The sequence below is a fragment of the Mastigoproctus giganteus genome, chromosome 5 (genome assembly GCF_048544385.1).
Source record: "Mastigoproctus giganteus isolate SK-2022 chromosome 5, ASM4854438v1, whole genome shotgun sequence".
NCBI lineage: Eukaryota > Metazoa > Arthropoda > Arachnida > Uropygi > Thelyphonidae > Mastigoproctus > Mastigoproctus giganteus.
In genome coordinates, this window is record NC_143579.1 from 97,167,348 (window position 1) to 97,194,663 (window position 27,316).

Below are 27,316 nucleotides of genomic sequence, written 5' to 3' on the forward strand. Positions count from 1 at the left end.
GTTTGTGTGCATCATGATCTTGTTGATCTATTATGTATTTCCGAAAAGAAACAATTATATTTGGTGTTAGATTGGTTTCCTATAGACAGAAGGCAATAGGGTCATATTTATTATTATTATTATTATTATTAGCCATATGGTCCAAAGAAGCCTGAGGCTTATGCTGCACCAGCCAAAAAAAATTCGAGTTACCCTGTGTGTGTGTGTGTGTGTGTGTGTGTGTGTGTGTGTGTGTGTGTGTGTGTGTGTGTGTGTGTGTGTGTGTGTGTGTGAGAGAGAGAGAGAGAGAGAGAGAGAGAGAGAGAGAGAAGTAGAAGGAAATCACCAAGAAAGAGAAGAATGATGATATCCAGCTGAGGACCCTGGGTGTGCCAAGCCCATACTCACCAGATGTGAGCCCCTGGGATGATTGTGAATGGAGATCTCGGATGTCAGTCAAATTACTACAATAGCCTCTACAGTTCGACTGTAAGAAAGTAAGCATTATTCAGAATTAGTGGAGCCCTTGATTTGTTTTTGAGGAACAGAGGATTTACATCGCTCAAGTTTACCTTTCCCCTTCTTTGGGAAATAAGGTTTACCTGTATCCATCTCCTTGTTGGTGAAAAGTTCTAAAACCTGTTCATCTTGGTGCAAATTATCTTCCGAATCCATGTAGTCTGTTTAGCTTGAGTCAGGAATGGTAGATACCGTGATATTTTGATGTTGAATGGCATCTGGTTTTACTGTGATTGGAGTATTTATAGCTTTACTTTGCTTTTCATTTGACCCACATTTGTGTCTTCTATTTTTTTTTTTCCAAAACTGAAGGCAAAAACCTTCACTTAAGTTGTCTCATTAGATATTCTAAAACCCCCCTTGACCCACAGACTAGTCCCCTTCTTTAAGCTTATCCAAAATGGGATGTGAAAAACTGTTATCAAGAGAGAAAGAATAGCCTTTACAAATAAGTTTATTGTCTTCAATTTTTTTACAGAAGGTACAAATTTGTGGGAGAAAAAAAAAAATTCATTGAATAACGTAGAATCTAGACTCTACCCATGTTGATATTTGGGAGTGACAGTAAACAGAAGACAAACAGTTTATATTTTTAAAAACCTAGAATTAAATGAAGAATTTATTTTTAAAAGCTCTAGAATTTAGTTTAGCAACAACAAAAAGTGGCAATTTGTGAGTTCCAATGGCACTGATGCATGTGGCTATCACTATTCTCTTTGAATTTGTTTATCCTGGTGCTGAAAGCTTCAGATTTTTTTTTTCCATTGTTTTTCCAAGTAACATCATAAAATCTAAACCTGTATCAACCATATTGTAAAGTTATTGGGATGCAAGAAAGCAAGCTTATAAAGCATGAGACAATAAACAAAAAAACTCCCACATCATTGTCCACCCCACCAATATTTTGTCTAGTTCTTCCTTGAATTTACTCAAACTATCCACTTCAACAACAACTGATAGTAGCTTCTCCTAGCAATCAATCAACCATTGGCTGAAGGCACACTCCCACTCAACTATTCTGCAATCACCTTCCTCAATTTTAATTTATGTCTCCTTATCTGTGTAGTCTGTGCAAGAGGAAGAATCCCATCAGCATTGAGCATGCTCAATCCATTCACAGACAAACATCTCAGTCAGATTACTTTGCAGATGCCTAGTCTCCAGATGCTGCAATTTGCAGAACCAAAGCCTGTCTTCTCAAGACCACCCCCCCCCACCATTTCATACCCTTCAACCAATCTTGTTTGCTCTTCTGTGCACCCATTCGAGCAGATCCACATCCTTACTAAAGTGAGACCTCCAGACCTGTATGCAGTACTCAAGATGTGGCCTAACCACTGCCTTCTACAATGGGATAATCACTTCCTACTCCCTGCTATCAAAGTTCCTATATATCATAGACAAGACTCTGTGAGCTGTCATGACAGCTTGTCTGCACTGCTTCATATCTGACTGCACAATTATGTCTAGATCTTTTTCAATTTCCACTTCCCTCGGTATACCATACAATTGGTATATTAACCTGGAATTATTGCTAGCCAAAATCAGTGGCTTGCATTTATATGTTCAACTCCAACTACCATTCCTTCGTTACCATCATTAATAAATATATAAAACAATACTGTGCCTAGCGCTGAACCCTGGAGGCTCCACTAATAACATTAGTCCATGAAGAGCAGTGTCTATTATTAATAATCACTCTTTCTTCTCTCACCCAGAGTAGTAACTTGCCCTTAATGCCACACTGCTTCAATTTTTACAGCAGTGTTTTAGGTACAACAGTATCAAAAGCTCTCCTGAAACCCAAGTATATAACATCAAAATTATTTTTTGCATTCAGTTCCTTTGTTACTGAATTATAATATCCAATCAGATTGGTCAGACAAGACTTCCCCTTAACAAACCCATGCTGTGTCTGAACTATAACTGCAGTCTTGTCAAGATGATCCTGCATTACTTCTTTAACCAGTGACTCTATTATTTTCTCCCGAACAGAAGTTAAGCTAACAGATCTGTAATTACTTATGTCACCCTCTGATCCACTTTGTGAACTGGGGATATATTTGTACATCTTCTGTTTTTAGAGATTTGTTCTGAATCCAAGGTGCTCTCATAATCATGGCTAAAGGTTTACTTACCTCCTTTGCTGTTTCCCTTAATATAAGGGAACCATCCAACCAAGGCACCTTTTTGATGTTTGGCTTCAATAATTCCTCTTCCACTTTCCTCTCAATTATCAAAAAATATTACTCTGTTGAAAGATCTTAAATCTGTAAATTTTTGAGTAGCAAGCTGATCAGCTCTTTTCCACTAATTCTCAATACATGCATTACATTCTGCTGTAAAACTATCTACACAAGTCTTTTAGGCACCTCTGTAGCCAGGTGAGCAGGAGCAGCAGTGGGTAGCACATGCTTCTTGATTAGACCACGGTTCGAGTCCGTGACCACCAAATACGGAGGATGTGGAAAGGTCAGAATGACCACCGCATATCCCCGGACCAATATGGCCTTAGTTGCTAATGCTTCTAAAAACCAAATAACAACAACAACAAGTCTTTTGATATAGGATTGTGACCTTTTTTCATGTAGTAGTAGTAGTAGTAGTAGTGTCATGTGATGCAAGAAAGCAAATGTATGAGCTTATGCAGCATCAGCCAAAGAAAAAAAAAAAAAAAAAATCACACCATTCCCTCCAAATGCCTGTCCAGTTCCTCCTTAAATTTATTCAACCTATCAACTTCCACAACGACAGATGGAAGTTTGTTGCAGCAATTAACCACCCGCTGGCTAAAGGCAAATTTCCGCACATCTATTCTACATCTGTCTTTTCTTAATTTGAATTTATGCCCCCTAAGGTTCGTAATCTGAACAAGTGGAAGAATCCCATCAGAATTCAGCGTGCTCAACCCATTCAAGGCCTTATATACCTCAATCAGATCACCGCGCAGGTGCCTAGTCTCCAGCATCTGCAATTTGCAGAACTTAAGCCTCTCTTGGTAAGAGGATCCCTTCATTCCCCTCACCAATCTTGTTGCCCTTCTCTGTACACGCTCAAGTAAATCTACATCCTTCCTAAAATGAGGCCTCCAGACCTGTACGCAGTACTCAAGGCGTGGCCTGACCATTGCCTTATACAGAGAGACAATCACCTCCTTTTCCCTGCTAGCAAAATTCCTATATATCATTGACAAAACCCCATGACCTGCCCTGGCAGCCTGTCTGCATTGCTCAGAAAACTTCATATCTGACTGCAAAATTACTCCCAGGTCTTTTTCATTTTCTACCACCTTAAGTGTAGTACCACACAGTTGGTACGTTTCTCTGGGGTTACTTCTACCAATATGCAGTATGTTGCACTTGTCAAGGTTAAACTTCAGTTGCCACTTCTTAGCCCATCTGCCCAAATTATCTAGATCCTGTTGCAGTAGCACACTGCCATTACTGTCATTAACAACCCTGCCAACCTTTGTATCATCTGCAAACTTCGACATTAAGCCTGATATACCTTCATCAATATCATTGATAAATATACAAAACAACAGTGGACCTAACACCGAACCCTGTGGGACTCCACTAATAACATTAGTCCAAGAAGAGCAGCACCCATTGATTACCACCCTCTGTCTTCTCGCACTTAACCATCCTTTTATCCATTGTAGCAACTTACCCTTAATACCATTCTGCTCCAATTTGTACAATAGTCTTCCATGCGCAACAGTGTCAAAAGCTTTCCTGAAATCCAAATATATAATATCAAAATTATTTTTTGCATCCAGTTCCTATGTAACCACATCATAATATCCTATCAAATTTTTCAGACAAGACTTTCCCTTAACAAACCCATGCTGTGTCTGAATTATTGCTGCAGTCTTGTCTAGATGATCCTGCAATGCATCTTTAACCAGCGACTCCATTATTTTACCCGGAACAGAAGTTAAACTAACTGGTCTGTAATTACTCGTGCCACACTTCAATCCCCCTTTGTGAATTGGGGATACATTTGCACATCTCCAGTCCGTTGGGACCTCCCCTGAGTCCAAGGATGCTCTCATAATGGCTAAGGGTTTGCTTAGTTGCTTTGCCACTTCCTTTAACATAACTGGATAGATCCCATCCACCCCAGGTGCTTTTCTTACGTTTAACTTCAACAATTTCTCTTCCACTTTGCTCTCAGTTATTACAAGATCATTAAGCACCCCGCTACAATTTGATAACCTTCTGCCATTTTCAAACCTTAATAATTCCTCACGTGTGAATGTAGATGCAAAATACTCATTCAGTTTGTTTGCTATCTGAGCAGGATCATCAACAGTTGAACCATCGATGTCAAGTGGACCAATCAGATTCATCCCCTTCCTTTTAGAGTTTATATAAGTAAAGAAATCCTTGCTGTTTTTCTTAGCATCTTTTGCCAAGGACTTCTCGTAATCTGCCTTCGCCTGCCGAACCTCCTTTGTGACCTGATTACAGATTAACTTATATCTGCCATAGACTTCTGAGTCGCTTGATAATTTATATGCATCCCATGCATTTTTCTTCTCTGTTACGAGTCTCATTAGTTCATTTGACAACCATTTAGGCCTAAACCTTGCACAATATTTCTTAATAGGTATGAAACTTTTAGTAGCTTCCACGATTAATTCCTTGAATGTTTCCCACTTAGAATTTACTGTTGATAACATCGTCAGTTGATCCCACTGTACAGAATTTAAAAACTGTCGGAGACCACTGTACTCGCCTTTACGGAAGCAAAAACCCTTTCCTTTACCCCTGATGGTAATTAAATCTTTAAGTAAATTCCACATCAGTACACTGTGATCACTGCCACCTAGTGGTTCTTTTATCTGCAAATTCCTAATACATGAATGATCACTGCTGATAACCAGATCAAGAGTATTACTTTCTCTGGTTGCCTCTTGAACATGCTGCTGCAGAAAACAATCATCCAATAAATCCACAAAAGTCTGACTAGTGTGTGAGTGCCCAACCCACAAGTTCCAGTCAATATCTGGGAAGTTAAAATCCCCCATTATAAGACATTCCGATTTACTAGCCCACTCTATTTCTCTGTACAATTGATCATCGTACTCATTCGAGTCATTAGGCCTATAACACACTCCTACTCTAATTTTTGCTTTCGCAGTGCTTATGTCACACCAAACTGACTCAACAGTGCACTGTTCATCTATATCAACTGGATGCACTTCTTTTGATTTTATGTTTTTCTTTATTAACAGCATAACACCTCCTCCCTTCCTATTCTGTCTATCCTTTCTGTACACATTGTACTCCCCAAATTCCAGTTCAGCATTCCTTATATTTGTGTGACACCACGTCTCTGATATCCCAACAATATCCGCCTTTGATGTCTTGTCCAACACTTCAAATTCATCAAATTTATTTACTATACTTCTAGCATTGGTATACATGCAAGTATACATGCACCTATTCCTATTCCCAGCCACTCTAACACATCCCATATACCCACCTGTTTCACGATGACTGACATCCGTCCCTGAAACCCCCAACACACCTCGCTCCAGCCCACCTAACACTGCCTCGATAGCATCAGCAAATATTCTTGCACCCTTTCTATTTAAGTGTATCCCATCCCTGTAGAAGCAGTCTCTCCTGTTAACAAGTACAGTCCAGGCTGAAAAAAATTCTACTCCTTGAGCCTTGCACAATCTTTCCAGGGCCGAATTGATCGACAAGGCTCTCATCATATACTCCCTCCTATCGTGTCTGGGCAGAATTGCAGACACTTTCAAATTCAACCCTAATTCACGGCTTTTTTTTATCAGTGACCTGTACTTGTTAAGTAATTCCGCCGGTCTCCTACTCTTAATATCATTAGTGCCAACGTGTACAACTATATCACCTTTTGTGCCCTTAAAAGATGATATCTGCTCTACAACGTCATCAACCTTTGCCCCTGGCAGACATACCCTGGTCCTGTTCCATCTATCCTTTCTACAAAGGATGTTTCCCGTTTCCCTGACAATAGAGTCACCAACAACTACTAGTTCCTTTGGGACCAGCGCAATCTGCCTTGGGGGTTGCCGCTGTGTTGCGTGATGACCAAGTGCAAGCTCTGGCGTTGATGTGGGCAGCTGAGAGCCTGATGGGCCCCTCAATTTAGATCTTTCGAGGGCATCCACCCTGTCCTTCAAACTCTCGTATAGGCACAGAACAACGCTGAGTTGTCGCCTGATTTCCTTACACTCCTTACATCGCGCACACACAAAGACATCCCCCATGGCAATATCATGTTCCGTTCCAGATAGTTCGGCAAACATTTCACAAGTTGCACATTTGTTTAGGCTATGATGCGTTGGAGAATCGCCCCCCTCAGTTCTCCCCCGAGTCACAGCACTCCTGCCACTTTGTGCCCGTTGCTTTGCTGCTCTAGTTTGGGGCATGATATTTTAAATTAATAAGATCAATAAATTAAATTAAATTAAATGTCAATACTACGCTATCTAATAGAAACAGTGAAGCGTATTACTGTTTCTATAAATTATACGTTAGAGCTACCTAACTACCTCAATTAAAAATTTGAATTCCCTATCACTATATACAAAAACAATGCCTGCAATATTCGAACAAAATAACGGTTTTATAAAGTATTACGTATATCTACAAAAACTGTTTATATAAATTAAAATAAAAATAACCAGCGTAATTAGAACTATAAGACTACGTATTAAGTACAATATAAAATAACAATTAGGTAAATAAAAAGCAAAAACTTATCGTTTTTTTCGGAGCCTTTAACTCGCAGCTGTATTTTCTAAAGAGCATTTTTTAATGTCATTAATGTCATTTTTTGTTGCATAAACCACAGTCAATACATTGCTGCTATCTTTTATTTTGGTTTCTTTAAAGTAAAAGAAGAATTTACTCTATCCTTATGAAAGAAATAGAATGCAAAATCCTTCTAGATTTTTTATCATTTTCCAATCATTCAAAGTTCTAGCACACAATTCAAGCATTTTTTTCCCCCAGAGACTTGCCTTTATAAAGTTTTTCCACTGTGTCCAACTTAGTTTTCAGAGAAACAACAATTTTCTTATCTTTTTTTGCTGATGCTGAATAAGCTTGCTTTCTTGGATCGTATGCCTCTACTAATGCTAATGCACATAATATATAATTAAATTATGTACAGTACTGTAATTGCAGTAATAAATTTTTACTAGAGCAAACACAGCATGAAACATACACACAATTGACTTCTAAAGAAGCATTCAACTCAACAGGCAGACATGGTGTACTGCAATAGCCCACTTTCTGCAAGCATACTGGTCATCCCCAAAGCAGTATGCTCTGGACATGAAACAGTATGTTTTAAAGAAGTGGGAAGAGTGAGTATATCTGGTAAGTGAGTTAATCAGGGGTCAGTTAAAAGTGCTTCTACTGTAGTTATAATCTTTGTTTAAACAAAATATATTCAAAGTTAGTAAAGATGGACGGCTTGTAGTAATCAAAAATCATCCTGTCCTAAAATTAACTCACATTTAACCTAATGTAACTCACCATCTCCATTTGGCAAAACAAAAAAGTTCTGACCACATTCTGTGATGAATTTTCCTGCTTTGTCTTGTGGTAAAGGCAGAAGAAGATTTGAGTGAAACTGGTTGGTCGGTATTGCTAACACATAATCCTAGAAGAAATTTTTTTCCATTCAGAATGCTTTATCGTTTGCAAATATATATTTATATATAAAATTAATACCTAAATAGATAGAATACAAGTATCATAATTAACTTTTAAGTTATATAAGCCAGATACAATAATTAATGTGTATTCATTTTCCATTTCTGCACACACACACAGTATGCAGATATGAATACTGCAAAAAATTTCAAAAAGTGCCACGGGAGGTGGGAGGTGGATTGGCACTGTGTACCGATAGGGTATTGTTTGGATGAACTGCTAGGTATGAAGATTGAGATATTTGATATAATTTAAATCTGCATTGTCCATATTACACAGTTGTTTAGAATCAATTTTTCACTTTAGATAAATGACCTTAAATCTTCTGTGTCCATTATGTGATCAAAGAACAGTACCAGCATGGTGAACTTTTGTGCAAAGCAAGTCACTGGGATTGTTAGCAACATGCCTTGTAATGCTTTTCGAAAATTCAGCCAGATATTGGATACATCCTTCATACACCCCTCCTTGAGATATCTCCATAACCAAAAGTCAAAAGCACTGAGGTTAAAACATTGTGCAGTCAAACAATGAAAAGGTGATGGGAGATAATGCGGTCATCATAAGGTATGTTACTATGCAGAAGAGTTACTATCAAACCAATCTGTAAAGGAACCTACCCTTTTTAAAAACTTGTTTCCTAACAATTTCTCTCTTGAAGAGCAGGTCATATGATGACAGAGAAGACTGCAGTAATGCTCTACTCATCTCTGAACTAAGAGCTTGAATCTTCTTTAAAAAAAAAATAAAAAAAAAATGATCCAGTTATGAAATTTGTTGCAAATCCCACACCAGACAATAATAGAGACAATAAAGGGGCAATGACAACACCTGAAGATGATGCTCAACAAACCTAACAATTATGAATATACACACTGCCACTTAATGTAAATGAGCTCAATCGGTCCACAATATATTCCCTGGTCATATGTTTTGAATTTCCATTCTTGCCACAAATCATATGGCAAAGTTGTTAGGTTAACATGTATCAGTTCATGTATCAGTCCACATGGATGTTGTACAGGTACAAAAGAATCATGTATCAAATAATTTTATGGATGGGTGATCATGGAAGGTTAAACGGTCATAATACTATCCTAGTGCCAATGGATGAATGTTGATTTTGTGCTGCACCACTGGCCTAAGCTTCAGCAATCTCTTTAACAATAGCCAACAAGAGCAGGGAACATCTTTGGCTGTGAGCTGAGACAAGTCACCCATTTCTTCCAATTTTTTCATCATTTTCTGCAGCACATTTTGGGGAAGTGGTAGTTTTCTTAATCATTTTATATGCCAGTATTCTCCAAGCAGAGATATGGAGTTGCTTCTGTTCCATACTGTTGTTCTGGTAAAATAGCTTTGTCAATAAAGCACAATCCTTCTTTTTAAATCCTCAAAGAGGCATCAGTAATGTTGTATAATGTAATATAATGTTATATAATATAAATGGTTATATTTACATTAGTTACCCCGGCAGCAGTTTTTAGAACCTAATTTTTTTGCACTTTTCATTTCTGAATGTATCACATTGTGTCTGATCTAAATTTAATTTTTTTTTTTTTACCTTAAAAGCTTTAAAGTACAGCCAGTTCAAGGATCCACTTTGATTATAAATACCTTGTATATAAACTATAATTTAAGATTTTATCAAACATAAAATGAATAAAACACACAGATTATGAAGATTGATTTGGTTCTGATCAAATTTTGGTGAATAAGACCATAATGTACAGAGAAGGGAAAAAAAAAAAAAAAAAAAAAAAAAAGGTAACCAACCCAATAGCTTACCCACAACAAAATTATGTAAACTGTTAAAAACACTACAAGGTACACAACTTGCATTTTCTAAGCCTGATATTTTTTATTGTTAGGTTATCATCTGGATAATGCAAACTATTTCTTGAGAAACAAAAAGGGATATCTAACAATTTTTTTTTTTTTTTTTTTTTGTTAGTTGGTGCATCGGCTTCTGTGGTCATAATGCACCTCCCAAAGTTTTTGCACTACTCTGATCCAAGCCCAAGGCGGGATTCAAACGCACAATCTTTGGGTTGCTAGGCAGGTACTTTACCCACCCGGCTAGCCCGGTCGGCATCTAACATAATAAAAATAAAGTTAAATACTATTTGCTATTATGTTATGTACTTATATATACATATATATAAAATCCTTTATTGCTATGAAAAATAAAACAAACACAATATACACACCAGACAATACAGGGTGAATACATCTTTACAAATCATCTAAATATCATTCCTCTTCAACAGCAATCAGCAATGACCTGATAATGCTCTAGTACTCAGCATTCAGGTCCCATGTCAGAATCAATTGCAAAAGTATTAATTCGCTTAAAGATAACATTGATGAAGTACTGGTTACACACCTTCAGTCTATGATACTGTGATTAAAGTAGAAGAACAGCTATCTGGAATCATCCAGGCTTCATCTCTTCCAGATATGATGCTAAATACCAACTAAGAAATAGTGTTCAAGGGTTAGACCTAAATGATAACACTCATTGCAGAGAAGAAAATGCATTTGATGCATATAAATTCTCAGGTGATACAGAAGTCTATGGTAGATATGAGCTAGTCTATAATCCAGTCAGTAAGGATATTAGGCAAGCTAAGGCAATTATGAGAAATATTTGGCAAACGATGCAAACAAAAAAGAGAAGACTTCTATACTTACATAAACACTAGAAGGAAGGGGATGAATCACAAAGGTCCAATTGATATCGATGGTACAACTGACCTTGCTCAGGTTGCTGACAAGCTGAATAAGTATTTTTCATTTACATTCACACATCAGGAATTCTTTAGGAAAGTGGATACCAGAAGTTTATCAAGCTCTAACAGGGAGCGAAATGATTTTGTAATAACTGAGAGGAAAACTGAAGAGAAATTGCTGAAATTAAACATAAGAAAGGCTTGTTGGGATCTATCCAATTATATTAAGGGAGGCAGCAAAGGAGGTAAGCAAATCTTTAGCCATAATTATAAGAGCATCCTACGCAGGGAAAGTCTCCGCTAGACAGAAGATGTGTGAACATATCCCCTATACACAAAGGGAGATAAAAGAGTGACATGGGTAATTACAGATCTATTAACTTAAGTTCCGTTTCAGGGAAAATAATTGAAGCTCTGGTTAAAGAAGTAATGTGGATCACCTAAACAGGACTGAAGTTCTAATTCAGTCAAAGCATGGATTTGCCAAGGGGCAATCTGACCAATATGATTGGCAACTATGATGCAGTAACAAATGAACAGAATGCAAAAAATAATTTTGATATATATACTTGGATCTCAGGAAAATTTCCGTACTATACAATATGTACTGTATATTCACTATACTTTCAGAATTTACATTTACCTCATGGAAATACATCATGGAAATACCACCACTCCAATGCCAATTGGAGTGGTGATATTCTCATGATGTGGTGGTTAATTGACACTTTAGTTGTCCCAGACAATCTGTTATATTTAACGTTTGACATAAAATTATTAAATGTTATATTCCCACAGGAAGTGCTTGTCCACAGATATTTATATTCATATTCACATATTTTTGACTTTATTTTTACAGCTTTGCTAGTCAGGAAGAACCTATGTTTGCTCATAGGTTGTGAAAGAATAGGGGCTACTGCCACTCAGTTCAGATGTTCCTGGGTTGAGGGGTTAATGAAACTCTACATCTTTCTTTTCCATGCTGGAGTGCCATGTAGTTTCTCCCTAAAGACATGGAGCAATGATAGCCAAAGTTTTATTCAACATTTTTTCAGGTATATTTTCTGCCATCCTTGTTTTACATAGATCACACAACTCCATTTCCAATACATTATGTTATTTCTTTACAAAATTAATTTTTGTTTGTGAGAGCTTTATTCCAGTAAAGGAGATATATCATCTCACTGATTATTCTGGAGTTTTTCACACTTGATAATTCTCTTCTAGTCAATAATGTAATTTATTTAGGATAAATGTGAGCCTGAAAGGTTCGTCTGTTTGGGGATTTATTAGGTGCATCGGCATCTGTGGCCATAGTGCACCGTAAGCATGAAAGGAGATGTATATTTATGTAGAAGTGTGGCCATGAAATAACTTCAGTGATCTTTCTTTCTTCAACCACTCCTTTAATTTTATACAAGGGTGGACGTATATCTCCTTAAAATTTCATTAAATTTTTAAGTCTCCACTTCCCTCTGATTAGTTGCTGCTAGAATATTATTCAGGGTGTCCTGATTTTGAAGCTCATTTAAAATGTTATTGCAATAGATATTGCAAAATGGTTTGCTGCACTTTTTTTTTTTTTGGTAGTTATTGGCACATCGGCTTCTGTGGCAATAATGCACCTCCCAAAGTTTTTGCAGTACTTTGATCCAAGCCCGAAGCGGGATTCGAACCACGACCTTTGGGTTGCCAGGCAGGCACTTTACCCACCCGGCTAGCCCGGTCGGCTTTGCTGCACTTAATAAAGCAACTCAAAGCATTTCTTATAATACAACTGCACCTCAGTAAATTTCCACGCGGGCACCTTTGATAGCATGTAGAATATCAAGACAGTAGCCAATTTCATTCTAACTGTTTTGACGCATCTCTTGAGAAATGGAAGACACTGCCTATTCAATCCAGTCTTTAAACTCTGTGACATTAACTTTTTTTGAATAATAAACCACTGCCATGGTATGTGAGACTGATGGTATCTTAAGAACAGCATTACAGCAGTATAAGTATTCATAGTTGTCCATTTACTTAATGTTAATTGATTTATTATTAATCTTATTAACCAAAATAATGAATATTTAAATAGATTTAAATGTAAAACTATTTAATTATTTAAAACTGCTAAAACTTAATTCCTTTCCTGATGTTTGCTAATAGCTATTTGTTAACTAACTCAAGACTAAACCTTAACCTTAACAAATAAGAAATATGTGATGTGATGTGATGAAATTAATATGTAGTAACAAATAATCAGATTAATAATGTGTAATCAAAATGAACAACTTTATGTAAATCATATCACCATAATTAAGCAGTTCTGCTGTCTTTACAGTCACTGAAGAAGTGGTACTGTATTGTACTGTTATTTATTATTTTTATTTTTTTTTTTTGGGGGGGATACAGAGACACACTCCATTTCAAATACCAAGAAATATGAGAATACTGAATTAATTTAAGAAATTAGAGGTAGATTACACTCTATGCTGGTTTAAGTTCTCATTATTTAGCATTAGCATATGATGCAAGAAGCAAGTTTATACAGCATCATCCAAAAAAAAAAAAAAAAACCCACTTCCCATTTCACACATCCATTCTCTCCAACAGTTTGTTCAGTTTTTCCTTGAATTTATTTAAGCTATCAACTTCTACAACAAAATTAGATGTGCGGAAGTTTGCCTTTAGCCAGCGGGTAGTTGATTGGTGGCACAGACTTCCATCTTTCGTTGTGGAAGTTCATAGCCTAAATAAATTTAAAGCTGAGCTGGACTGGTATTTGGAACGAACGGAGGGGTGAAATGGGAGTGGGAGAGGTTTTTTTTTGGCTGATGCTGCATAAGCTTGCTTTCTTGCATCATATGCCTCTACTAACACTAATGCTAAAAGACGGAAGTTTGTCTCCACAATCAACCACTCACTGACTAAAGGCAAACTTTTGCACATTTATTCTACAACAATCCTTCCTCGATTTGAATCCCATCAGCATTGAACTTGTGCATTCCATTCAAAGCCTTAAATATCTCAATCAGATTACCTTGCAGGTGTCTAGTCTCCAGAAGCTGCAATTTGGAGGACTTAAACCTTTTTTGATAAGAGCACCCCTTTGTTCCCCTCACAAATGTCATTGCCCTCTTTTGTACTCATTCCAGCAGCTCTTCATCCTTCCTAAAATGTGCCCTCCAGTTCTGTATGAAGTACTCAACATGTGGCCGGTACTGTAGGAAGTACTCAACATGTGGCCGAACCATTGCATTACACAATAGAATAATCACCTCACTATGTCTGTTAACAAAATTACTAAAAATATCACTGACAAAACCCCATGAACTCTCCTGGCAGCTTGCCTGCACTGCTCAGAGGACTTCATATCTCACTGCATAATTACCTCTAGGTCATTTTCATTTTCCACTACCCTGAGTGTAGTACCACATAGTTAGTATGTTTACTCTGGGGTTACAGCTACTTTGCATTTATCAATGTTAAATTTCAACTGTCATTTCTCAGCACATTTGCCTAACTTTTCTAGATCCTGTTGCAATAGCATAATATCACTGTTGTCATTAACAAAGGTTGTCATCCCACCTTTGTATTATCTGCAAACTTTGACATTCAGCCTGACATACCTTGATCAATATCATTAATAAAAACAGAAAACAACAAGGAAGAAAAAAACTCTGAAAGACTCCACTAATAACATTAGGTCATTAAGAACAGTCTCCATTAATGCTGTCATTAGCCACACTCCAACCTTAGTATTATCTACAAACTTGAACATTAACCCTGATAGGCCTTCATCAATGCCACTGATAATTAAAAATAAAAAAAACAATGGGCCCAACATTGAACCCTAGTGGACTCCAATAATAGCAATAATCGATAAAATACAGCATCCACTGATTAGCACTCTCTATCTTCTCCCACTCAGCCATCCTTTTATGTCATACCATTGCTTGTGGCCAGTAATTTCCCACTTTTCTCTCAGAACAGCCCTTATGTAATGGATATCCACTGGCACTATTCTAATCCAATGGAATCACTCCCAAGTCCAGTGATGCTCTCATAATTAGCCTCAATGGGTCAATGTACTCACTTACTGTCTCCCTTGAGAATATAGGGTATATGCCATCAAGCCTACTTTCAAGTCTACAGGCTTTACTGGCTTGTAGGCTTGAAAGTTTTTTCATTAAATAAACATGTGAAATTTCAATATCATTAATTACATTTTTTTTTTTCAACTTTATGCCCATAATTTCTCATTAACACAAAGGGTTTTCCTTCTGAAAATATCAATGCAAAGTAACTGTTGAGTACATCTGCAACTTCAGCTGGGATATCTAATAATATCTCATGTCCATTACATAAGGGTCTAACCTGGTTTTTGTCCTTCTCTTCTTTGCATTTATATATATGAAGAATTCCTTATCTCTACTCTTTGTTCTCTCTGCCAGTGATTTCTCATAACCTGCCTTTGCCAGCCTAACCTTTTCTGTGACACTATTACAGATCAGTTTGTAGCTGTTATAGGCTTCAGAACTTTTTATTGCTCTGTAACTTGTCCATGCCATCTTTTTCTGCTCAATTAATCTGGCAACTTCATTATTCATCCAACTTGGAATTTTCCTTGTGGAGAATTTTTTTAATGGTATATAAGCATTCAATGCTTCTGTGATTAATGTTTTAAAGGTATATCACAATTCAATTGTATTTGCTCTCTGTGCGATATCTACCCAGTTACCAGAGGTCATGTAGCACCTTAAGCAGTCATAACTTCCTTTCCTGAAATTATAACCCATTCCTTTGCCTTTAACTACTGCTACCTCTCTCTCTCTCTCTCTCTCTCTCTCTCTCTCTCTCTCTCTCTCTCTCTCTCTCTCTCTCTCTCTCTCTCTCTCTCTTCATCATCCACTGTAGAACACTCTGATCACTTCCTGCTACTGTTTCCTGTACTGTCAGCCCTATTATGTCATTTGGTTCATAAGTGATGATGAGGTCTAGAATATTTCCCTAGTACTTTCCCTGACATGTTGATACAGATAACAATCATATGTTGATTTAAAATTTTGTCCCCCATGTGGAGTTTCCTTCCCATTTGATCCAATCAATTAGAAGCAAATTAAAATCTCATATTAAGAAATTGATGATTACTTGCCCATTCCATTTGCATGTCTAGGCTCTCATCATAATCTTCACAATCACCTAGCCTATAGATTAGTCCCACTCTCATTTTACCTTTGCTTCCAACTATCTCACACCATACAGATTCTATACTAGCATGCGAAACATCTGAATTTTGTTGTAATAGTAATAGAGCATGTGATGCAAGCATATGAGCTTATATAGAATCATCAAAAAAAAAAAAAAATTCACACACCCATTCCCTCTAAATGTTTCTCCAGTTCCTCCTTGAATTTAATTAAGCTATCAACTTTCACAACAACAGATGGAAGTTTGTTCCAGCAATTAACCACCCACTGGCTAAAGGCAAATTTCCGCACATCTATTCTACAGCTGTCTTTCCTCAATTTGAATTTATGCTCCCTTAGGTTCTTAATCTGAGCAGGCAGAAGAATCCCATCAGAATTCAGCATGCTCAACCCATTCAAGGCCTTATACACCTCAATCAGATCACCTCTCAGATGCCTAGTCTCTAGCCACTGCAATTTGCAGAAATTAAGCCTCTCTTGGTAAGAGGACATCTTCGTTCCCCTCACCAATCTTGTTGCCCTTCTCTGTACACACTCAAGCAAATTTACATCCTTCCTAAAATAAGGCCTCCAGACATGTACGCAATACTCAAGGTGTGGCCTGACCATTGCCTTATACAAAAGGATAATCACCTCCTTTTCCTTGCTAGGAAAATTCATTGACAAAACCACATGACCTGCTCTGGCAGCCTGTCTGCATTGCTCAAAAAAAAAATTCATATCTCACTGCACAATTACTACCAGGTCTTTTTCATTTTCTACCACCCTAAGTGTAGTACCACACAGTTGGTACATTCCTCTGGAGTTACTTCTACCAATATACAGTATGTTGCATTTGTCAATGTTAAACTTTAGTTAAACAATGTTAAACTTTAAATGCCACTTTTCATCCCATCTGCCCAAATTTCCTAGATCCCGTTGCAGTAGCACACTGCCATTACTGTCATTAACAACCCTGCCAACCTTTGTATCATCTAGAAACTTCGACACTAAGCCTGATATACCTTCATCAATATCATTGATAAATACAGTAAACCCCGGCTATTCGCTGTATCTGTATTCGCGGTTTCGCGTATTCGCGATCGCCGATTTAATATAAAATGTGAATTTTAAAGCGCCGTGAATATTTTCCGCCATAAAAAACATGGGCGTGGCTAAAATTATCTTTCCCAGTCAAAACAGCGCTCAGTGGGTGGGGAGAGAGGGGTGAAAAAATCGCGAGCGTGGATGTTTCTCGCTAATCCTTGTTCAGTATGTGTTATGCGTTTGTCATGGAAGGTTTCGTCGTTTGCTTTTAATTTATATGTTTATAAATTGAATAAATTTATCAATTTATAAATTTATAAATTGATATGCTTACAAAAATGATAAATCTACCGTTTTGCAGTGTAAAACAGACTTTTTCGAGTGTGTTAACGGAAGAAAGTGACTTTATTGTGGACAAGTTCTTTCTAACCCCTACAAAAATATGGCTACGAATAAAAAGAGAAATGTGAAAATATCAAAGAAGGTGATGACATTAGCAAATAAAATTGAGTTATTAGACAAAATTTCTAATGGTGAAAGTGTCTCCTCAGTAGCAAAACATTATAAAATCAATGAGTCAACAGTACGATCAATCAAGAAATCGGAAGAAAAAATCTGCCGTAGTGTCCGTGAAAACGCGCTAATTGCTTCAAAAATTTGCTCTGTAAGTCGTGAAGTTAAATTAGAAAAAATGGAAAAGCTTTAAATCTGTGGATAGAAGACCGAACTCAAAATAAAATTCCGTTAAGTTCACTCATCATTCGCGAAAAGGCAAAACTCCTTTATCAACACTTTAGCGAACCTGGTGATAGCACTGGCGGGATGTTTTTTTTGCTAGCAAGCAAAGGCGCTGGTTTGAAAGATTTGTTCGAAATTTCTAATAAATATCACATTTCATTTTAAATTGTTTCTTATTTTCATTTCGATGCCATATGCTTGCATTTCACTATGTACTGTCTATATACATAGTCATATTATGAAGGTACATATAATACATACATAGACAAAATTTTAGACTAGTTTTCCTTATATATTTCATACTTTGGAACGGAACCCCTTTATTACTATGGGAGCCATAACTCAGTATTCGCGTTTTCGGTATTCGCGACATTTCTCAGGAACGTAACCCCCGCGAATAGCGGGGATTTACTGCATACAAAACAACAGGGGCCACAACACTAAACCGTGTGAGACTCCACTAATAACATTATTCCATGAAGAGCAGCATCCATTGATTATCACTCTCTATCTGCTCCCATTCAACCACCCTTTTACCATTGTAGAAACTTACCCTTAATTACCATTCTGCTCCAATTTGTACAGTAGTCTTCCATGCATAACAGTGTCAAAAGCTTTCCTGAAATCCAAGTATATGATATCAAAATTACTTTTTGCATCCATTTCCTTTGTAATGACGTCATAATATCTAATCAAATTTGTCAGACAAGATTTTCTCTTAACAAACCCATGCTGTGTTCGAATTATTGCTGCAGTCTTGTGTAGATGATCCTGCAATGCATCTTTAGCCAGTGACTCCATTATTATACCCGGAACAGAAGTTAAACTAACAGGTCAGTAATTACTCTTGTCACCCTGCAATCCCCCTTTGTGAATTGGGGATATATTTGCAAATCTCCAGTCTGTGGGGACTTCCCCCTGAGTCCAAGGATGCTCTCATAATTATGGCTAAGGGTTTGCTTAGTTCCTTTAATATAACTGGATAGATCCCATCCACACCAGGAGCCTTTCTTATGTTTAACTTCAACAGTTTCTCCTCCACTTTGCTCTCATTTATAACAAATTCATTAATTACAGTTTGATACAGTTACAGTTTAATAAACTTCTGGCATTTTCCTCTCTTAATAACTCCTCATTTGTGAATGTAGATGCAAACTCATTCAGTTTGTTAGCTATCTGAGCAGGATCATCAACAGTCGAACCATCAATATCAAGGGGACCAATCTGATTCATCCTCTTCCTTTTAGAGTTTATAAAAGTAAAGAAGTCTTTGCTGTTTTTCTTTGCATCCTTTACCAAAGATTTTTCATAGTCTGCCTTTGCTTGCCTAACCTCCTTTGTGACTTGATTACATACTAGCTTATGTCTGCCATAGGCTTCTGTGGCGCCTGATAATTTATATGCATCCCAGGCATTTTTCTTCTCTGCCACAAGTCTCATTAGCTCATTTGACAACCATTTAGGCCTAAACCCTGAACAATATTTCTTAATTGGTATGAAACTTTTAGTAGCTTCCACGATTAATTCCTTGAATGCTTCCCACTTAGAATTTACTGTTGGTAACATTGTTAGTTGATCCCACTGTACAGAATTTAAAAACTGTCTGAGACTACTGTAGTCACCTTTACAGAAGCAAAAACCCTTCCCTTTACCCATGATGGTAATTATATCTTTAAGTAAATCTCACATGAGTACACTGTGATCACTGCCACCTAGTTGTTCCTTTTTCTGCAAATTCTTAATACATGAATAATCACTGCTAATAACCAGATCAAGTTACCCTCTCTGGTTGCCTCTTGAACATGCTGCTGCAGAAAACAATCATCCAATAAATCCGCAAAAGGTTTGCTAGTGTGCGAGTGACCAAACCACAAGTTCCAGTCAATATCTGGAAAGTTAAAATCCCCCATTATAAGACATTCTTGGTTTACTAGCCCACTCTATTTCACTGTAGAACTGGTCACTGTACTCATTAGAGTCAATAGGCCTATAACACACTCCTATTCTTATTTTTGCTTTCCCAGTGCTTAAGTCACACCAAACTGACTCAGGCTGCTTTTGATAAGAAGCATCATCCTACCACCCCTTCTGTCTTCCCTATCCTTTCTAAACGCATTACACAAACTGTACTGAAACTCTTCATCCCCTATCTCCGGATGGCATCATGTTTCCGTAAACCCTATTATGTCAGCGTTACTTGTCCTAACCAGTAGTTCTAATTCACTCATTTTACTGAAGACACTTCTGACATTACTGTAATAAAAAATTAAGACTTAGTGTTGTTGTATAGTTAACTACCCTGACACACCCCTTTAAGTTATTTAAGTTCGATTCCCTGGCATTAACTACCCACTCATTTGAAATGTTTCTGCCCTCAGAACATCTTGCTAATATGTTCTGTTGCATTAACAAACAATCAAGTGTAAGTGTTGCTTTGACCAATATTATGAGATTAATGCATATCTATATTATCCTTGACCGCCCCCCCAAACTAGCAGTTTCCTTGAACCTTTAAGGTATCCTCAATGATATTGGCAAAATCTCTTGCACCAACTTTGTTTAAATGTATCCCGTCTTTACAAAACAGATTCCTTCTACTTACAAGTGCAAGCCAAGATGATAGAAATTTTCTCCCAAAAGCCTTGCAGAGTCCTTTTAAGTCTTGAGTTAATCCACAAGGTTTTCAGCATATAATCCCTCTTATCGTGCCAGGGCAGAATTGCAGACCATAGACATTGTGGCCTAATCACAGAATTTCTTCATCATTTTATGAATAGTTTTAAAAAAAATAATGGGTTTCATCTGGAATACTAAAGGTTTAAAAAGCAACCCAGATTAAATTTGGTGGAAAATGTAGTCAGACTCCTGACAGTTCAATAATGATAACAAAGAAAGTATTCCTAGGAGAGATTAAGATAAAAAACATTAAGACTAATAGTCAATATTCCTATATAGACTTTGCATACTTACTACCCAGACACTTTTATGATTAGGCTCTTTAAGAGTTAGTACAAAATTCTGAAGAATCTGAAATGAAGTACTGTCACTATCCTTGTCTTGCACCACTGCACGGCATCCCCCAATATTAGGACAGTGTTTAATTGGAAGAATTCCCTCATAGAATTGTCCATTCTGTATCAGAACTTCCATATCAAATCTTGCATGGTTAGGCTGAAAAATAATACAAAACAATCTATTATTGTCTACTATTAAATCTCATTTTCCTTCATTTAAAAACACTTTTGCATTGTTTAATGGTGTCCAAGTATACGCACACCACCAAGAGTAAACTGTTGCTATCATATTAACTATAAGAAATCTTATAAATATTTCAAAAATTAAATGATACTTATCCCATTATGGCAGAATATCAATATGGTCACTGAAGCACTTACACCATTAAATCTCAATCACAACAACGATTGAATATATTCATAAATAATGGAATTAACTATAGCTGAAAACTATCTATATGAAGCAAGAACTGGATGTCCATCTTCATTTACATCTTTTTTTTTGCAGAATGTATAGTTTTCTTAATGAAAAGCAAAATAAGTCTTCAGAGATGCGCAACTTCATCCCATATAATTTTTCTTAAGTTACATTTGGAATTTCTAATAACAGCTTGGTGACCCATATTATTAAGTTAAAATACATTTCTGAAAACTTCACATTTTGCTTTTGTATTGTCACTCAATTCTTCTAATCACTCCAACTATCCATTTTTTTTTTAAAACAAAAACCAAGTTTTTCTCAGAAAACAGGAGGAAATTTGAATTTTTTTTCAGAAAAAGCAGGAGTAATTTATATAATAATTTTCATTACTATATAAATTAAATTTGACTGACAAAATTCACATTTTATAGTATACAGCCATGGGATTTTGATATAAGGGGGGGAAGGGGGGGGTCCACAATTGCATTGAACAAATGTAGGAGCACATTCTACAGCTATAAATAAAACAAAACGTTCCTGTTAACTTTTTTTTATTTATAGGCATGCTTTTAAAAATTAGCTCACTAACGTTTTTCTGTCTCTGAATTTCTGATTGAATTGTCTATTACATATCAACTGATTATGATTTCTTCAAAAAAGACACTGCAGCAGTTCAATGTTTTGTTTGTAACAATGACACTGCTATTCAGAGTTGGCTGTCAAGAGAATTTCCAAAACTCTACAAGAAAGAAATCACTAAAATGCCATGAATGACATGGGACAACTTGTATTTCACACTTCCTTTCACATTTGTAAGTTATAATTCCCACTATACCACCAATTCTTTGTTTCTTTCATAATAGCATCCAGTGTATTCTCATACTGTAACTGATATGGCAAAAAAAGTTTTTTTCTTTATCGTCAATGATACTGAGAAGTACTCAAACCTTTTTTACCTTTTTATGGTAAACTGATTTATTTCAGTTTGGTACAAAAAATGTTTTCCGCATAGCATTGAATGCTCTTCGGAAAACAATTTAATGTCATTCTGAAATAATGCTATTTCAGAATAACATTATTGAATGCTATTCTGAAAAAAGTGTTGTTAGATACTGTAACCTAGTAACATAGGTTACAGCATCTAACAACACTATTCCACTAATCTAGCTAAGCAATTTGCAATCTAAGATTTCTGTTTGGAACTAGTAGACTTTCCACTGCCATAAAAACATGCTTTGGTCTTAAGAATTCACAACAGAAAGTCACTTTTTTCCAAACTAAATCTGCAATTTACCAATATTATTCATAACACTATATGGCTTCTGCTATTAGTGTATTAAATATTTGAAATTTTAACACTTCATTGGATCCTACCAGCATAGAAAGCATCTTAACAGTCATCAATCAATGTAAATTTTCAATAAACGGCTCACATCTGATGAGTATGGGCTTGGCACACCCAGGAACCTGAGCTGGATATCATCATTCTTCTCTTTTTTGGTGATTCTCTCTCTCTCTCTCTCTCTCTCTCTCTCTCTCTCTCTGGATACTCAATTTTTTTTGGCTGGTGCTGCATAAGCTTCAGGCTTCCTTGCACCATATGGCTAGTAATAATCTGTTTTTTAACCATCGGTTTTGAAATTCATCACACATCGTCTCTGTATTTATCTCTCATTGGTCATTTGTAACTGTGATTCATAATAAAAGTGGCCTTTATTAATTTAATAATAAGAGATGGTGTTTTGGCTCATCTTTCTAGACTCTATAGGTAACATCGGTCAGGAGCTGAAAACGCGCAATTTATTTTCTTTGAAAATAAATCTTTAAATACATTATTTTTTAATCATTTAAATTTTTATTAAAATTTAAGGTCCTTTACTAATTATTATTGAAATGAAAACCTGCAGAATAAAGTTTTCCTTTTTTTTTTTTTTTTTTTTTAATTATAAAATATCGGAGTAAATACACCATAGTGAACTCATAATGAAAAACTACATAAGTAGTGTAAAGGCATTGATTTAATTGTATCTCATATTGAGAATACCTTCACAGCGAGTTACCATATTGCACTACCTCAAATAAGTACCATCCAGATGGCACCATTTCAAGGCTTGTTGGCCTATCCCTGGTGGGTGGAATTAAATCGATGGCTTTAGACTATTTACGAGGGGGTATCAAAACATTCGTACCCTTACCTAGAAATAATAGCCCTATGGAAGGTGAAACTTCTCAGGAAGTTTAATCCTTTTCTATGTACTCTCCATGTATAGTAACACATTTCTCCCATCTATGGATCAGTTGTTTAATGCCTTGATTATGCAATCTGCACTTTTTGCCTGAAACCACATTTCCACTTCATTGATGACTTCCTGAGATGAACCAAAGCGGCATCCACACAATGGTTTCTTCATTTCTCAAAACAAGGAGAACTCTGATAGTGCTAGGTCAGGAGAATAGGGTGAGTGTGCAGTAGTTCCAAGCCGCACTGGGCAACAAAGTTGGTGGTGGTGGCAACGGCTGCATCAGCAATCTTGGAACCCATTGTGCAGAGACCTTAGATATGTGCAGATGGCCATGTTAAATGCTGTGGGCAGACGCATAATTAATTCCCACTGCATCTGCAATGAAATGAATTGTCAGATGTCTGTCACTCAGCATCAGCTGCTGCTCAACCTTTGCAACTGTCTCACTGTCTGTGGATCTTGATGGCCTTCCTTCTCTTGGCTCATCAAAGCCACTTATACGACCACACTAGAACTTCCATTTCCACTTTTTTACACTATCATAGGATAGATAATCATGGGATATCAGAGACGTGGTGTCACACAGATATAAGGGATGCAGAACTGCAATTTGGGGAGTACAACGTCTACAGAAAGGATAGACAGGATAGGAAGGGAGGAGGGGTTATGTTATTAGTTAAGAAACACATAAAAACCAAGGAAGTGAAGCCAGTCGACATCGCTGGACAGTGCAGTGTGGAGTCAGTTTGGTGTGACATAAACATTGGGAGATCAAAATTGAGAGTCGGAGTGTGCTATAGGCCTAATGACTCTGATGAGTATAATAAGGAACTGTACAGGGAAATAGAGTGGGCCAGTAAATCAGAGTGTCTTATAATTGGAGATTTTAATTTCCCAGATATTGACTGGAATTTGGGGGCTGGTTACTCACACACTAGCAGGACTTTTGTGGATTTATTGGATGATTGTTTTCTACATCAGCATGTTCGGGAGGCAACTAGAGGGAGTAATACTCTTGATTTGATTATCAGCAGTGATTCTTCATGCATTAAGAATCTGCAGATAAATGAACCACTAGGTGGCAGTGATCACAGTGTGCTGAAGTGGGATTTACTGAAAGAGGTAACTACCATTAGGGGTAAAGGGAAGGGTTATTGCTTCCGTAAAGGCGACTACGATGGACTGAGACAGTATTTAAATTCTATACAGTGGGACCAACTGATGATGTTACCAACAGCAAATTCAAAATGGGAAGCATTCAAAGAACTTATCTTGGAAGCTACTAGGCTTTACATACCAACTAAGAAATATTGTTCAAGGTTTAGGCCAAAATGGATGTCAGATGAACTAATAAGGCATATGGCAGAGAAGAAAAATGCATGGGATACATACAAATTAACACATGACACAGAAGCCTATGATAGATACAAGTTGATATGCAACCAAGTTACAAAGGAGGTTAGGCAGGCGAAGGCAGATTACGAGAAATCCTTGGCAAGGGATGCAAAGAAAAACAGCAAAGAGTTCTTTACTTATGTAAACTCTAGAAGGAAGGGGATGAATCAGATTGGTCCACTTGATATTGATAGGTCAAGTGTTGATGATCCTGCTCAGGTAGCTAACAAACTAAATGAATATTTTGCATCGACATTCACACATGAGGAGTTATTCAGCGAGGGGAATGCCAGAGGTGTATTCAACTCTGGCAGTAAGCTACAGAATCTTGAAATAACTGGGAGTAAAGTGGAGGAGAAACTGTTGAAGATAAACACAAGAAAGGCACCCGGGGTGGATGGGATCTATCCAGTTATATTAAAGGAGGCAGCAAAGGAAGTAAGCAAACCCTTAGCCATAATTATGAGAGCTTCCTTGGACTCAGGGGAGGTACCCATAGACTGGAAATGTGCAAATGTGACCCCAATTCACAAAGGAGGATCAAAGGCTGACACAAGTAATTATAGACCTGTGAGCTTAACTTCTGTTCCAGGAAAATTAATGGAGGCACTGGTTAAAGAAGCACTGCAGGATCATTTAGACAAGACTTCAGTTATAGCTCAGACACAGCATGGTTTTGTTAAGGGGAAGTCTTGCCTAACCAACTTGATTGGATACTATGATGCAGTCACAAAAGAACTGGATGCAGGGAATAACTTTGATATTATATACTTGGATCTTAGAAAGGCTTTTGATACTGTTGCACATGGAAGACTGCTACACAAATTGGAGCAGTGTGACATTGGAGGCAAATTGCTGCTATGGATAAAGGGGTGGTTGAGGGGGAGAAGACAGAGAGTAGTAATCAATGGACACTGCTCATCGTGGACTGATGTTATTAGTGGAGTCCCTCAGGGCTCAGTGTTGGGTCCATTATTGTTTTCTGTATTTATAAATGATATTGATGATGGTATATCGGGCTTAATGTCCAAGTTTGCAGACGATACAAAGGTTGGCAGGGTTGTCAAGGACACTACTGACACTATGCTGCTGCTGCAACAGGATCTGGAAAGGTTGAGCAGATGGGCTGAGAGGTGGCAAATGAAGTTTAACATTGATAAATGTAAAGTACTACACATGGGAAACAGCAACCCCAGAGCAACGTATCAACTCTGTGGTACTACACTGACAGTGGTAGAAATGAAAGGGACTTGGGGGTGGTTGTGCAGGCAGATGTGAAGTTCTCTGAGCAGTGCAGACGGGCTGCAAGAGTAGCTCATGGAGTATTGTCAATGATATACAGGAATTTTTCCAGCAGGGATAAGGAGGTGATTATTCCATTGTATAAGGCGATGGTCAGGCCACACCTAGAGTACTGTATACAGGTCTGGAGACCTCATTTCAAGAAGGATGTAGAGCTGCTGGAACGAGTACAGAGAAGGGCAACAAGATTAGTGAATGGAACAAAGGGGTGCTCTTACGAAGAAAGGCTTAAGTTTTGCAAATTACAGTGTCTGGAGACTAGGCACCAGCGAGGTGATCTGATAGAGGTGTATAAAGCCTTGAATGGTTTAAGCATGCTCAATGCTGATGGGATTCTTCCTCTAGCTCAGAAAAATCACCTGAGAGGGCATAAATTCAAATTGAGGAAAGACAGATGTAGGATAGACGTGCGGAAATTTGCCTTTAGCCAGCGGGTGGTTGGTTGGTGGAACAGACTTCCATCCCTTGTGGTGGAGGTTGATAGCCTAAATAAGTTTAAGGCTCAGCTGGACAGGTATTTTGAACGAACAGAGGGGTGAAGTGGAAGTGGGTTTTTTTTTTTTTTTTTTGGCTGATGCTGCATAAGCTTGCTTTCTTGCATCAAATGCCTCTACTAATGCTAATGCTAATAATTCGGCCTGTATACAACTTTTATTTCTTCATCAATTTCCGGAGCTTTCTTGTCCTCAAATGCAGGAACTTGATCACTGCTCGATACTCCATTTTGTCAACTATAGCATCCTACCTCAGATTCCGGACTCCACCTCTGGTGCACGACAACCTGCAGGAATGAAATTTCATGTGTTATTTATTGAATATGGAGACAACTTATATTAAAAACGGTATCTTCCTACCGACGTTTTATCTAGATCAGGGGACGAACTCTTTTTGATACCCCCTCATATGTAGTTTTTAATTATGATTTCACTATGGTGTATTTACACCGATATTTTATAGTGTATTTTAAGCTCATATTATACAGTGTCCGGGCCAGAGGTATGCAAAAATACACACATATCTCAGCATCTATA

At 37.2% G+C, this 27,316-nt stretch overlaps 1 protein-coding gene across 1 annotated transcript in view; it reads right to left on the reverse strand.

The window, feature by feature from the left end:
• LanA (laminin subunit alpha) overlaps positions 1-27,316 on the reverse strand; it is a 1,178,005-nt gene that overhangs the window by 771,477 nt on the left and 379,212 nt on the right. The window contains exons 19-20 of the mRNA XM_090374120.1: positions 20,881-21,081; positions 8,037-8,163 (exon numbers count right to left, since the gene is read on the reverse strand). Coding sequence (XP_090230246.1) covers positions 8,037-8,163; positions 20,881-21,081 — 328 coding nt within the window. The remainder of the gene's footprint in view (positions 1-8,036; positions 8,164-20,880; positions 21,082-27,316) is intronic.